A 15438-nucleotide genomic window follows, 5' to 3' on the forward strand; every position below is an offset into this window, starting at 1 on the left:
GTGGCTTCCTGTGATGTCATATATGTCATTGTTTAATGGGAGGTAGGGTGGTGGGAAATGTAGGTATATACTTTCTGCACAGATTACTTTCAGAGAAGTTAATGGTTTGACCTTCATCCATAGGAACGGAAGAGGTAGGAAAGATGTATTTTTAATGCTTGGAAAAGTAAGGAAGAATCATAAAGGCAGGAGAAGGAAAATACTTTTTTAACACATGATCTCATTGTTACTTTTTTCACTGGTAATTTATTAGCCCAGCAAAAGTTGGCTATGACAAATAAATAGTGCTTGACCTCACTGCAAAAGGACTGCTAGGTTCAAGCTTAATTCTGAGAGATCGTAATATTCAGGGAGATTGGGTTTGACATTTGCCATGTTGTGAATGAGAGGATATTTGATGTCCACGTGAATGTTGACGGACTTTTTTTTTTTTTTTTTTTTTTAAAAATGGCTTTTTCCAGTGACATGTGAGGACAGTTGCATTAGAGGCAAGGGACAGTCTGCACAGCTGAGGGAGATGCAGCTTCTCCTTGGAAGTTTTGCAATTGAGAACTTCCACAGAATGACAGATAGATGTGTTGGCTCTCAGATGAAATAGCCCTGTGGGTGAAATTGCCTTGTAGCTGTAATTTCTTTAATATAGCTCCACTTGTTTGGTTTGTTTCAGAAAATGCCATAGTTAGGAATGTCATGTATTCCTTGTATAGTGGAGTTGGTTAATTAAAAGTTTCATATTTAAACAAATCAACTTGGGGGTGACATCTGCCTCAAGTATTTGAGATACGTTGGAATCTCAGTGAAGCTGCTCTAAGAAAGTGAGACGTCAGATTAAATATTTAAAACCTGCTATTGACTTTTAAGGGGCAGCCTTAATTGCAGTAGTGAGGGTTGAGTTTGGTTGGGTTTTTTTCAGTGTATGTTCAATGAAGATTCCTAGTATAAAACTTTTCATGCATTAATGCCACTAATGGGCAGAAATCTGGTGGCTTAATTTCTCCCTTAGGCGTAAACCAAAAAAAAGAGTAAGGGAAACCTGCTGCTGGTGTGGTTTTTTGTTGGTTTTTTTTTTTTTGTTTGTTTGTTTTTAATTTAGTTAATCTGTGACTTGCTTTAGGAATAGTGACTGAGTTGATTGAGTTTTCTGTGTGGCATCCTTTTGTACCTGTTTTAGACATGGACCCAGACCTTGGGTCTGGTCTAAGTGTTGAGCGATGTCCTGATACTCTTGGGCTCCAGGACACTCATGTGAATATCTGAATGGTTCTGTATAAGCAAAGTGCTAGAACAGTGAAGTTGCCTCAGTGTCCTGGAAGAACCTGTTTGTCTTGGCAAGAAGATGGGTTTTTTTGCAATTAGTTTGTAATTGAGCCTTTTATTGAAGCAGCTATCTCTGAAACACCTTTCTTAATCTGAGTGGTAATTACGTGAATATAGGCTTGTAGTGTATGTGTGCTCTTGTTCCTTTTCTGTGTGCCCACCAGATGTTGGAGGCAAGGCAGGAGTCTCCAGGAGAGGGGATGGTAGCCTGGCTTCCTTTTGCTGTTTTTTGTGGGTTTTCAGCACCCTCCCTTGAAGGCGGGCTATCTTGGGGGCTTTCTTCCAGTCCTGCTCAGCCATGGAGGTGCTGAAGGGGGGCAGATGTGGAGAGGAATACACTTCCACTACTCTGTGCACTCATCTCCCTCACCTCACCCTTGCCTCTCCTCTTACCCCTGTCACCCAAAAATCTTAAGCTATAAGAAGACTAGCTTTTAGTCCTTCGAGTAGCTTGGACTTTGCTGTGTGATGTTCAAAGATAGAAACTGAGGCACTGGAACAAGAGCTGATTAGTTTGTCTTAGTGTATCTGGTACAATGTTCGTATTCCCAGTTAAAAAGAGACCTTTGTTTTCCTGCTGGTGAAGGAGGCCTTGGGAGTGCGGTGAGACTCGTAGTTTCTGATGTGTGTTTCTCTGATCCCATAGTAGCATGTAGTTGGGGCTCAATTGCTGCTCGGTTGGTTTTTTTGAACTACATAATTTTGTTTAAATTGCGCACTTTGTAAACTGACTTGAAGAGTTAATAACTGTTTTAATACTAACTTGTAAGAACGTAGTCCAGGTTAAAAATGAAATTACAGCTGTTGACACCAGACTGAGTTCAAGGCCTATTAGTATTAGTATTGTCCTCAGAAAAATATCTGTCCTTATTAGCAAAGTTTTGGGTTACGGGCCATTACGTGATTAGCAGGATCACAAGTGCAGCAAAATGAACTGCATGTCAGCAATGTAATGTGCTTACTTCCCAGCATTTCTTTGTGTGAATAAAGCTAAAACACAGCATTGTGGTTTGTTCTTGGCTCTTCTTCGCTGGCCCTCTGTGAAAACAAGCTCCCATCTGGCAAACCAGGTAGCTAGCATGATCGCTGTGGATTCAAGCTATGCAGTAACCAGATATAAGGAAAAGAGTTCTTGCTTAGACATGCACTCCTAGATTTGACTACGTTGTTTTTAAGACAGATGTGAATATGCCTTAGGGGAGGAAGAATTTGGCTTTTTTTCCCCTGTATAGCCTAGTCCATCAGAACTGAGTCTCTAACGCTGTGGCTTTTCCCTCTTTCTCCCTTTCCAGTCCTTCCTCCAGTGCTGGTTCCAAGGCACAGTGAGTACAACCCTCAGCACAGCCTCTTGGCCCAATTCCGCAACCTGGGACAAAATGAGCCCCACATGCCGCACAATGCTACTTTCCCGGACTCTTTTCAGCAACCCAATAGCCACCCGTTCCCCCACTCGCCCAACAGCAGCTATCCAAACTCGCCTGGAAGCAGCAGTAGCACCTACCCGCATTCTCCTGCCAGCTCAGACCCAGGAAGTCCTTTCCAGATGCCAGGTACAGTCAACTTTGGTTCCCCATGAGAAGGGGTTGGATGTCGCTGATACCATGATTTTTTTGCTTTAATAATGCCAAATTATGAGCCAACACTTGTGTTCAGTAGCAAGCTGAGAGATGTAAAATAATAAAGACTATGTAATCACTTTGTCTAGTAATAATATTGAGGATTTTAATATTGTGCCTCTCTCACTGTTACAATGTTACAGTAAAACTCTTCTGGGGCAGGGGGAGGGATTCAGAATGTTTTGGGGACCAGTTCGACAGTTTAGACCACAAAGTATAATGTTTAATGCACAAGAAGTGTAATGCTGGAGATCATCCTTGCTTAGGAAAGAGATAACCAGAAGTCCAGCACAAGGCTTTAATTCTGCAGAAGGATGTTTCTCAAGGGGACTATGCTATGGCTGCTTGATAAAGTTTATTTACATAATGACGTAATTTCAAGAAACAAGTATACTTCAACAGAAAAATTGTTCTTTAAAGCCCTGGAAAGAAATCTTCAGACTGTTTAACTTCCTAAAGTCAAAGATGTAACAACCTTTCTTTTGTCGAGTGATGTCTGTAGAAAATTCTGTAAAGCTTTTTTATGGTCTTTCCATGTGGATGTATAAAAATACTGTAGAAGCAGTCTGTGACACATTTCTTGATCTAAGTGCTAGGAGAAGGATTCCATACAAATACTTGCAGTGCTCTGTTTGCATGTTTTCTTCCGGGGCTGAAGGAGGGCATGTGTAAACAAAGCGGCAGACTTGTAAAAATCTGTTTTCTATTACTTGAAATGAACTTCCATAGATTTCTGCTGCTGATAAGTATTTATCTTTAAAATTTTCTCTTGTGAATGGAGACTGCTGAATTTGCAGAGGCAGGAGGGAAGGAAGGAGAGTTGGTATTGGCTTTTCTAATTTTTTTTCACTTTTTTTAAAGTGAAAAGTTGCCACAAAGCCAGCTGTGTTTCCTTCCTTTTTTTTTTCTTTTTAGTAAAAATGATTGGTGTGATTGAGGCTCTTCCAGCAGAGATAAAGGCTTCTCTGGCAAGGTCTTCCTGAACACTGGCTTGTGGAAGTTCTCTTGATCTTTCAGGGTCTGTTCTGTTCACATGCCCATGAAGACAAGCCAACAGCTGCAGTCAAGAAATTGAACTAGAGGAGAGGTCAAGATACTGACATCCTTCATGCTTAGCTCTGGATAGTTGTCTGTCTTGCACTGATGGGGAAAGAGGGTGACTTTTGGAAAATACACAAAAAAAAAAAAAAAAAAAAGAGGAGCAAAGCAGTTATCCAGAGATCTTGAAAACTTTTAGATACTGGCTGATTTGCTGCCTGTGGCCTTACAATCTTGTTTCCCTATCTGTGCATCACCAACATGTTTGCACACAAATGAACATTTAAGGCTTAGTAAAACACGGGGTTTAAAACTCCAGGGCAGAGTGTTAAGCTTTTAATGCAGTCCTGTTGTTGTCTCAAGTCTTTCTCCACTGCTGTCTCTTGTCCAACTGAGAGTATCCAAGTAAGGGAATTAGCAAGGTACCTGCCAGCATTAGATGTAAAGCTCTCAGCAGAGTATCTGCTAAACAATAAGCAGCTAATAGATTGCATTAACATGTGTTTTCTTAAAAAAAAAAAAAATAAACAACAAACCACACCACACCAAAACAACAACTAAACCCCAAAACTTACAAAGCAGTAGTGGTATGATTCTCCTGCCTTTTGTTGATGCTAATTTGATTTTGGAGGTTTTGGAGACCCCTGTGATTATTTGCTGTGGTAGTTTGCAGTCCGTGCTCTCAGTAGTGGAAGTAAATGTGGGATGAGCAGCAGCCATGTTTGCCAGGATAGTACAGTGCTAATCTAATCTCAGCTTTTGCAGTGAAGCCTTGCAGGGATCAAGCCAGGGTTTCTTTCTTTTGCATGCATCTCTGCACAGTTGATTGGAAGGAGAGTGTCCTCTGATGTATTGGGAAATAGTGACTTTGGCAACTTCCTGCAGCTTCTAAGAAGCCATTTGGGAAACTTTCCCAGAAGTGGAATAGGCAGCTGAAGGGCAATGCGAGTACCTGGCTGGAACACTTCAAACAGGGCTAAAAGCAGCATGTTAGTGAGTACAGTCATTGTGCACAGGCTAGTTTTATGGGAGTGATTCAGTCCTGCACAGGGCAGTACAGCTGGTAAGAGACACTGACAGATGAGTTCTAGACCCAGACGGCTACTTCTGTAGAATTTGGGTTCATGAAAACTTTCTACTGTTGCCAACCTAGGAAAATAGAGCTAATAACTTGCAACGACAATATAATAAGGTCCTGAATAGATCTGGGATGTTTGCATACTTTGCTGATGGAATCATGTTGGAGACAGAAAACTTCGAACTGGAAGTTTTGTGCCTCAACTTCTGTTCACGTTTACCATATTAGGTACCTACTTCTGGCCTGGTCCTGAGACCTTTTTGTTTCTTAATGTCTATATGTCACTTTGAACATGCAAAAAATGTGGGCTGGAAGCATAGCTGAGTTTTATTTTGCAGCTTGACTGTGGGGAAGTGACTTGGTTTTATTGCAGTTGTGCTTAATATGCACAATAATTCTTTGCTTTTCTGATTCAAGGTCCATGATTGCTTTCTCAGATTGCTGGTAGGTGGAAGTTTATTGCTGAGTCAGGCTGGAAGCTTTTCCAGGCCAAAACTGTTTATGTGGTTATGTATATATACTTTAAAGAGAGGAAAGGACTTGTGTGTCTCTGCCTTTTCTATATTTAGCTGATACTCCCCCTCCTGCTTACCTGCCTCCGGAAGATCAGATGACACACGATACCTCCCAGCCAATGGATACCAACATGATGGCACCCGCAATTCCCCCTGACATACACAGAGGAGGTAAAAACACTTCCTTCTTGTTGTCTTAAGAGTAAAGAACTTTCAGGATTTACTTTTAATAATTGAGTTTTGATTTTGGCTGTATGTTTATGGAATTTTTGGCTGTAGAAAATAAAAAAAAACAGACGTAATTTTTTGTGGTGTTGTGAGGGATGAAATAGTAAATCTGCAGATGAAAATTTATAAATGTAAATATTTATTTAGGATAAGAAACTATCATATGACTCTTTAAAAACATAAAATTTATGAGGTTTATTACTTTCTTACTCCTAACCAACTCAATGACCAAAGTAATTTTATGTTTTGTATCTGGAACTTCCACTAATCACTGAACAGCAAGAATTCCTGTGATGCTGCACATTTCTGTGTGTGATGCTGAAGTTACATGTGTGCAAGGAAAGGAATCCCTTTTTCTCTATTACGATTACATTGATTTACTGGAAAAATGCAGTTAATGCTATATAAAGCCTACTGAGTTGTGGATGACAGTAGGTATGGTCAAGTATAGCTCTCCAAGTAAAGACTTAATCAGAGGATAGATGCTAATACTGACAGTTTATATAAACACCCAGACATATTTTACATGGGCAACTGGAAACTGTTTTTTTTCCAGTGAGACAGTACATCTCATGAAATGGTGTTTTCTTAGTGTTTTTCCCCTGAATTCTAAACTTCAGTCCTTAAAGTGTATGCTCTGCTTTTAATAATTTACTATTCTCCTGGTCATAAGGGTGTTTGAAGTTTTTGGGTTTTTTGTATTTTGTGTTGTAGCACCTTCTCTCCCCATTTTTGTTCCATCTTTGAGTCGTGCAGTGATAGCACTTGGTTTGGAATTCAGAGCTGTGCGCCTGAGGTGTGGTATTGCTACAGTCTCTAAAATCTGTATTAAAAACCTATTGCTTTATGACTGTGACACACACATCTTTTTACACATTGCCTTTTAAAGCCTTTGCAGCCAGCCATGACTGCTAAGTAAAGGATTTAGCACATTCATCACACTGTGAGAAATAGCCCTTTTAGAGAACACATAAGCTTGCACAGTTGTGGCCCATGCCAAGAAAGAGCAGCAAGCTGGATGCTGTGCCAGAATGATTATCAAGATCACAAGCCTATGAACAATCTAGCTGTTGTTTGATTTTTTTTTTTTTTTTTTTTACTTGTTTTGTTGCTAAGCTTGATTTCTGGTTTCAGGAAGTATATTTGCCCTCTCAGAACTATTTGGATAGCTTTTGTGCTAACCTGTTTACACTCTGCGTGGAATGAATTTTGCATGTGATAAATTCCATCTGTAGCATTTCCACTTTACACTGATCCAGTACACTAGGTGTGTATGTATAGTCCTTGCTGGCCCGAAGTATGTTTATCAATGTTTATGCCTAACTGCAGACCTTTGCATGTTTGTCCTTCTCACAAAATGCACAAGATAGAATTCCTCTATTACATGAGAGTTGATAAAGATAAAAGTGTTTATGTTTTTATTCTTGCTTTTTAACTTTGAACCATTTCAAAATAAAAATTGTCTGTTAGTATTTTTCCCTCTTCATACTTTAATACAATGGATTTTCATCTTCATCCCTTCATTTAAAGAAAACAAACAAAACCCAAAACCCACCACCACAACGAAAAAATCCCTTACTTCTGTGTGCCTTCATGTGTTTATTATTCATATATATATATGCTGTAACTGCAGTACTTTAAAAAATCTGCTGCAGGTTGTAAAATACGAGGTTTTACTGTGAACTTACTGCAGCATTTTTGTTGCAAACTTTTTAGAAGCATGTTTTTCACAGTGATTTGTTAGTCTTAAGAGATTTGATTTAACAAGCTGCATCCTGTCAGTGAAGTAGGGTAATTTCCATTGTTGGCCCATGCTGGGAATAGAGAGACTAAACGCACCTGCTCTGCATGACTTAAAGCAAATGTAAGGAAGTTAGTATGAAATCTGTGTGAGAGAGATATGATTAATTCTGTAAGAATGGCCAGCTGGCAAGATTTCTTCCTGACTTTGAGAACTGGGGCAAAGCTGCAGCTTTGATAATTGCTGGCATCTTCATGGGAATTAAAAGTGTAGTAACCTCTTACTAATAATTAATGACTGATAGATTATTTTTTTCCCCCCACAGTGATGTGAAAGGATAGAAAATGCTAAGGTATCAGCATAGGTCAGCCCCTGTTTACCAGTGTTTTAAGCATTATTGGTCAGCAATAAACACTGCTTAGAAGTTTTGCACAGGGATGTAGGATATGTTACCCTGCTTTTGATTATTTGCCACCTTTTGCATCTGCTATGTACTGCTGCTTTTGAGGGGTGTTTGGTTTTTGTTTTGCATGTGTCAGTAAACCTATAGCAGTATGATCTGTGAACAAAAGAAAATGTGAATACTAGTCTTAGTTGACTGCTTCCAGTAAAGACTTGGGGCTGGGGGAGGGAAACCTCTAGGCAAAGAAACAACTTTTCCCATAATACCAACCTGATTTTCATTTTAGCACTCTGACCTGTAGTTGGAGCTTTAATTTGCAAAGTTGGTATTTTAGCAGCAAGTCCAACTGTGCTAGGCTTAGCAGTGAAATAGTCTTGTTCATTCAAAAGAAACCACATAAAGCAACCACATCCCTTCACTAGCCTCCTTTTATTTGGAAGCAGTTTAATGATTTGTAGCTGTATTTGGCACTTGAAAGAATGCACACTGGGTGGAGGTATCAGAAGAAGGTTATGCTGTTGTTGGACGCCCAGTGGGAAACTTTTTGGTAAAGACCTTCTGTATCATTGGGAGAAATTGTTCCCTGTGCACAGTCACAAGTGTTACCTCAAGCATTTCATGTGTTTCTAGAGCTTGGTGGGTAGAAGTTGTGAACTAGGAATTTCCTGTTGGCATTCTGCACAATTCCCAGATTCGGTTAGGAGCTGCTGAGGAGGAGCTTCTTGTTACCAGAGTCTGGAAAACCATGTTCTGAGAAACATGCTATTACTCAACAAGTAATTCTTTTGGTGATGAACAGTTGCAGATTTTGCATTTGGTAGTACTTGATGAATAAAATGTTCTCGTTAAATAATATCTTCCTCCATTTCATCTGCCTTTCAGCCCAGCGCAATTGTTAGGATCCTGCTCATTAGGCTTTTGTTCAGCCTCCAGTCCCAAGCAGTATCTATTCATACAGAAGATGTGTTTCATGCATGTTCTGCAGAGAAATGTCAGTCTCCCTTAGTTGTTGAAGTCTCCTACCCTTACCCCAAGAAGCCCAGGAGAAAGATTTGTGCATGGCCTGCATGCTGAAAGATTGATCTGCTGACTGTACGTTTAAGCTACCTTGTTACGCTTCTTGGGACCCAAAGTTACAAATGGTCTCTTGTGCAATTGTGTGGTGACGTTTCTCCCTGTCACTATACGACTTTGCAGTAAGCACAGAGGTGACTTGTAATTTGGTAGCTGAGGAAAATGAACTGAAGTAGAACTTAATTTACTAAATTGGAAAGAAAGCCAAGCTGTATAATTGCAGCATTTCTCTGCTCTATGGGCCCACACCACAGTGTGTTGGAGAAAATACAGTAGGGATATTGCGGCACTGCTTGGTATGTGCCCAGGAGCTTTCTGCACTTTTCTGTTGATATCTAGGGCAAACCTTTATCTCTTCTGAGTCTTGTACAAGTAAAGTTGAGGTGAGATTATTCTGTTGTGTGTCTGTGGCTGTGAAAAGTTCAAAAATAACTGAAGATAGAAGAGCCTTCATTTAGCTGCAGTTGCTTATCTGGCTCATCTTTTAGTGATCTTCAGCCAAAATCTGCGGTTTTATGAATCCTTACATCTTGATCCTGTATTCCAGCACAGTTAAATTGTAACATTTCCATTGTTGCTTTACAGATGTTCAGGCAGTTGCTTATGAAGAGCCAAAGCATTGGTGCTCCATCGTTTACTATGAGCTGAACAATCGCGTCGGGGAGGCATTCCATGCTTCTTCCACCAGCGTCCTGGTGGATGGCTTTACTGATCCTTCAAACAACAAGAACAGATTTTGCCTGGGGCTGCTCTCAAATGTGAACCGCAACTCCACCATTGAGAACACCAGGCGGCATATTGGCAAAGGTGAGTTTTGGATCTTTGCATCCATTTTTGGGTAGGGTGGGGTGTTTTCCTTTCTCTAGACATGACAACCTGGGCCATATGCATCACGAGCAGGCTGCTCTTCCTAGGTACATGGGGTAAGTGCTTGTGCTGGTAAATATATAATTTTCTGGCCAGGTCTTACAAGTAAAGTATTGTTCTTGCCTGGTGTGTAATTACGGGAAGCTTTAACCCTTAATCAATTTTTAATTGCCCAAGGGCTGTCATAATCTTAATTAGAATGAGACCTTAAGGCAGTTTGTCTAATGAAATTTCTTTATTTACCTAGATTATTGGTGTATATAGAAATCCAAATTACAGTTCTTGGCACCGAAGTTTTTAGCTAGCCTTAGTTCCAACACAAATTAGCTATCCTAACATGTATTCAGGGAGACAACCTGCTAAAACAGTTTTTCCAAATGCATTTTTCACAGGCTGGTAATTCTTTCAGTGGGTATTCTGTGCTTCTCTTCTATGCCTGCGACAGTGTCCTGCAAAAGAGAAAAGCTTCTGGTTTGTGTGTGACTTAATACAGTCCTCTTTTTCTGAGAACTCACCTGTCATGCAAATGACAGGCAAAGCTGACATGCCCCCTGCAATGTGGCGTTCCTACCAGACAATTTTTTTAAGTGTTTGTGTTTCCAGTAGACTCTAAATTTTCTGAGACAGTTGAAGGGTCAGCACGCCCAGGTAGTGGAGTGTATGTTTTAAGTGCCAATTAATGAAGTATCTTCTTCCTCCTTAGATGAGGAAAGAATTGAAACTGAAGAGAACTGTCAGGTCTCCCAAGTTTGAGCCCTCAGTCTGGAGAGCTTTTCTCTACATGAAGACTTGTGCAGCTCTCAGGAGTACACCACACCTGTGCTGTGCCACTCAAGTCCTACTATTTCTTCCTTCTTTTCCTCCCCATCCATCTTACCAAGTATCAGGATATTTACCTAACACCTCATTCATTTTCCTGTTAAAAGTAACCCAGCTGCAACAGAGTTCTGCTGAAGCACTTAACTGCGTATGTGCCAAAGCAGAGTGAGGAAGAGACAAGGATGCTGTTGAATAAGGAAATGTGAACAGCTAATGATGATGTAGACTGTTGGTCTTTGAGGAAGAAGGAGTAAAACCCAAACGTGAAGACATAGCTGTAAATGTTTTTGCAGATCAGGTAGGGGTATTTGTGTACCCACACAGTTACACGCATCATCAGTGGCAAAATACTGCATGACAGAGCACAGTCAAGGCTTTCTGACTGGACTTCAGTTTAGTATCTGAATTCAATGTGTTCACTTATCTGATTCATGATGCTGTGGGATGAGAAAGGTTAAAATGGTAAATAATCCATTTCTAAACATAAAAGACATTCTCAAAGCCTTTAGCATTGAGTCCTACTGACAACAAATCTCCGCTAAGGTTGCCTCTGTGTTGCTCTTCTGGGGCTAGCTGCCATCAGCGGCAGGTGAGGGAGCAGGCAGTAGAAGGGGAAAGGACTGTAAAACTGATGTGTACCCTCATTTGACAAGATATATCTGAGGGATGTAAGGCCCTTCCCCCCTCCCCCATCACCCCACTTTCTGGAATTAAGGTGAGCTGAAAAAAACTCATGCTACCAAAAATAGCATTCAGGACTTTTCTAGAGAATCCAGCTTGGGGCTGCTTTAGTATCTACAAATAATGCAGTAGGTTTCTGCTCTCTCTGCTTGCATTCCCAACTATTGGTTTACCTGAATATAATGCAAAATATTTCAAATGGTCAAGCCATCCAGTGTACTGCATCCAAACTGATGCAATGCTTGCTAGTTTATTATTGCTGAATATACAACATGTTAAAATGCAGGAATTACTGATTCCCCTTATATATATGCATACATACACACCCTCCTTCCAAATCACCTGCTGATGAAACAGAAAAGTAAAAATCCAGTTTGAAGACAGACAGATGATGGTCTGATACACAATTAATGTTTATCTTCTTAAGCAGAAACATATCTCTGTGGAGACAGAGCATGAAAAACATACACACTGTGAATTTGTCTAACTTCCTTATGTCAACCTTCTCCTCCCAGGTGTTCATCTCTATTATGTTGGCGGGGAAGTCTATGCTGAATGTCTTAGCGACAGCAGTATTTTTGTACAAAGTCGGAACTGCAACTACCATCATGGGTTCCATCCCACCACAGTCTGCAAAATCCCCAGTGGCTGCAGTTTGAAGATTTTCAATAATCAAGAATTTGCTCAGCTTTTGGCTCAGTCGGTGAACCATGGCTTTGAGACTGTGTATGAGCTTACTAAGATGTGCACTCTCCGAATGAGTTTTGTAAAGGTATGTGAAAACGTTCTTGAGATTATTTTGTAAGCAAAATAAATATTATTTTTTTCTTAATGTGGTGATTTTGAATGGTCCAGTGCCTCCCTCCATCACCCTGTTAATAGCTCTAATATTTTAAGTGTGGAATAATGTTTAACTGTAAGACAGATCTTAATGAAATGAAGTTTTCTTTGTGGACAAAAATTCATCTGACACATATTTTGAAAACTTGAGGTGACTTGCAGAAGATGTTTCTTCACATAAGTCCATAGTCACTTGTGAAGCATTTCTGTTAACTATTCTAATTTCATTGTATTGCCTCTTGTAAATTTTTAGTGTTGAATTCTTGTATTTAATATGCATATAGGTTCTGTGTGTGTATAACTTATTTGCATAATTACTTTGGAATTATGGGGTTTGCCTTTTCAATTTTGTGGGATCTGGCAAGATACAGTACAAGTAGTTTTGAAAAGAATTAAGTCAATAAGTATTTGTCTTGGAAGTCGAAAAGCCACCAATTCATTATGTAGCATCAGCTTTTGCCCCTTCTTTTGCCCACTGTTACGGTCCGTGCCATCTCCTGCTCTCTAAGAGGCCCAGCTGAACTTCATGCTCCTGGTCCTGGGTGGTATTCTTGGAGACCTGAGCTGGGACTGCAGTGCAAGTCATTATAGCCATTGCAGGAGTGTAGATAGCATAATCCTCTAAATCTGTCTTGACCAGCAGCTCCCAGATTAGGAGCTGCAGTAATTATTTAGAATAATATACATACCTTTCTATTCTAGGGAGGCGTGCAAGGTCAAGATTTGTGATGTGGCTGTGAGTGTCAACATAGGTACTGATCTAAAAGGGCTGGTCACGTGTGTGAAAGTAATCAAATGAAGATGGTAATATGCCAAAATTCTGCTCTTGATAGGAGGATAGAAAGTTTCAGATATGTTAGGATAGAGGTTCCTAAAATGGAATACGTTCTTTATACCTCTGCATCCTCTGGAGTTTTACAGCAGTGTTGCCTGAACAGGTTGCACAGGACCTCCTGTATATTGGATGTTACACTGCACAGTGTTTAGAGTTGCTGACACCTGCGCTGGGAGCTGGGTAATACCTTCAACAGGGATTAATATAGAGCAGAGAAAACGGCACCTGTGGCTTAATCTTGTCTCCAGACCTGCCCCCAAAGTGGCCCACTTACAGAATAATTTTGAATGCTGTTTAAATATCTGCATATGTCTTTGGTAATTACTGTAACAGAGTCAGGTATGAGCTGAAACAAAACCTATCTTGTCTTAATCTGAGAAATAGCCTGCTGGGGAATGACCATGCCCTTCCTCCAAAGAGGAATGTTTCTGGCTTACTGCTTGGTTCATCGTGTCCATCCTGCAAATGATGCTTTGCTTCTTTTCAGACAGATGCCTCACCGCCACTTCCATAATGTCAGTCCGTGACCTCATTTTATAATTCGTTGATCTGTTTGGCAGCATTTCCCCCCAGTTTATTCTATTTTTAGCCTTGGTAGAGAAGACTTGATTATCCCCCTCTTCAGAGGCTTTACTGGGACATTGTGCAGCTGGCAGTGAGGCATGGGGAAATTTTGCACTGCCATAGGTTTGTCTTTAGGAATCTGAAGACTTCTATTCCAAGAGATCAAGAGATCTCAGAATGAGGTTTCCTCTGAAATGAATTATTTTTTTTTTTAACTTCAGATTTGTTTGTTGAAATGTGATAATAGTTGTGCATCAAGGGTATTATGCTACCCTGCTGATAATGACTGTTGAAAGCCAGAGTGTTTTGGTAAGAAAGAAGATAACTGAAGTATGCTTCTCACATATTTGGAATTACAAAGTAAAGTGACTTTTTTTCTTTCCCAACTTATGATTCTGTTTCCAGGGTTGGGGAGCTGAATATCATCGCCAAGATGTAACGAGCACTCCATGCTGGATAGAGATACATCTTCATGGTCCCCTTCAGTGGCTGGATAAAGTACTTACTCAGATGGGCTCTCCTCATAATCCTATTTCTTCAGTGTCTTAAAAGGTCCCAAGCTCCTGCATCGTGGAAATAATTGAGCCTTGCATGTACTTGAAAGACGTATGAGTTAAACACACATTTTTATTTCCGCCCCCCACCCCCCCCACCTCAAACTGGCAACAGCAGAATAAGAGCCACGAAAATACTTAACTTCTGAGACCAACTGTTGGATTCAGAAAAGAAACAAATACAAACCCCTTTGACAAACTGTTGGTATCAAGAATTTTAGTTTACATTGTAATGTACTGTTGCAAAGTTGGTTTGCAGGGCCTAGTGCAACGGGGATGACCGAGCCAAAACCACAATCTGTCGGACCGAGTTCCCAAAGGATCTTCCTGTAGCTGGCATTCTCATACTCTGTTTCTTCCCTGCATTCAGCGCTTGCTGTTTTCCCTTGTGTCCTCTGGGGCTAAGAGCCGATGTTGGTGAAGCCTGCTTTTTGCAGGCTCTCTGTAGTATATTTTAAAACCATTTGTCTAAGTTGATGATTGGTGTTCTCTTTAAAAGGAAAAAAAAATAATTCATAAAGTTTAATCTCAATAACTCTGTAATAATCTTTGAAATGGTGTCCTGACCATACTGCTGTAAGAGTGTTAGGTATGTTTTTTGCTAAATGTATGTACGGTGTATTTGAAAGTTTAGAAATTAATTAGGTTAGACCATAACGGAATTAGGAATATTTGAATGGGGGGAGGTGGGAGTGGGATGGGAAAATGACAACTGAAATGTAGAATATATTGTAAATGTAGCTTGTTAGTTTAAACTGAGGTCTGAGATTTGCTGTGCATTTCATTTTTATAGTGGTTTCATCTTCTTAATTCTGACTATTTTTGCCTCTTCGTTTTCCCCCAGAACAATTGTGCAGCTGGTTAATTCTTTTACCTGTGAAGAGGACAAAATGATTAATTCCTGCGGTTTGAAGGCTGCAGCTCTGTGTATTTCAAGACAAAATTGTACAGAGTGCTCTTTAACTATTGAGCAGTTTTATACAGTTTATGTAACAGAAGTAGGCTATTAATTTTGTAAGAGACTCTTGTTTTGCCAAACTTAGTAACTGTTAATTGTTTGGAGGACTTCAGAATCCCTCGGTGGGTCTATTTCAGACTTCGAAAAAATATATATTTTTAATTTTTATTTTTTTTTACTGCTTGGTTTATTTTCTTCTCTTTGATCTTTTATATTCACGTAAGCTGTAGTACTTTTTAAGTACCTTTATTCCAAAACTAGTGGGTCCTCTTTACTGGAAGTTTTGAATAAAACCTGTTGTTACTGCTTA

The 15438-nt window shown here is 40.0% G+C and overlaps 1 protein-coding gene across 6 annotated transcripts in view; it reads left to right on the forward strand.

Moving 5' to 3' along the window:
* Window positions 1–15438, forward strand: part of SMAD1 (SMAD family member 1) — a 75045-nt gene extending 59607 nt beyond the window's left edge. For 4 of the 6 annotated variants that reach the window (XM_080393764.1, XM_080393762.1, XM_080393763.1 and 1 more), the window contains exons 3-7: window positions 2610–2867; window positions 5619–5735; window positions 9596–9817; window positions 11893–12149; window positions 14022–15438. In XM_080393764.1, the coding sequence (XP_080249890.1) occupies window positions 2610–2867; window positions 5619–5735; window positions 9596–9817; window positions 11893–12149; window positions 14022–14165 (998 nt within the window). In that variant the 3' untranslated portion in view covers window positions 14166–15438. The remainder of the gene's footprint in view (window positions 1–2609; window positions 2868–5618; window positions 5736–9595; window positions 9818–11892; window positions 12150–14021) is intronic. The other 2 variants (XM_080393766.1, XM_080393767.1) reach the window with 2 other exon arrangements.

The sequence above is a fragment of the Falco punctatus genome (genome assembly GCF_963210335.1).
Source record: "Falco punctatus genome assembly, chromosome: 1".
NCBI classification, from domain to species: Eukaryota; Metazoa; Chordata; class Aves; order Falconiformes; family Falconidae; genus Falco; species Falco punctatus.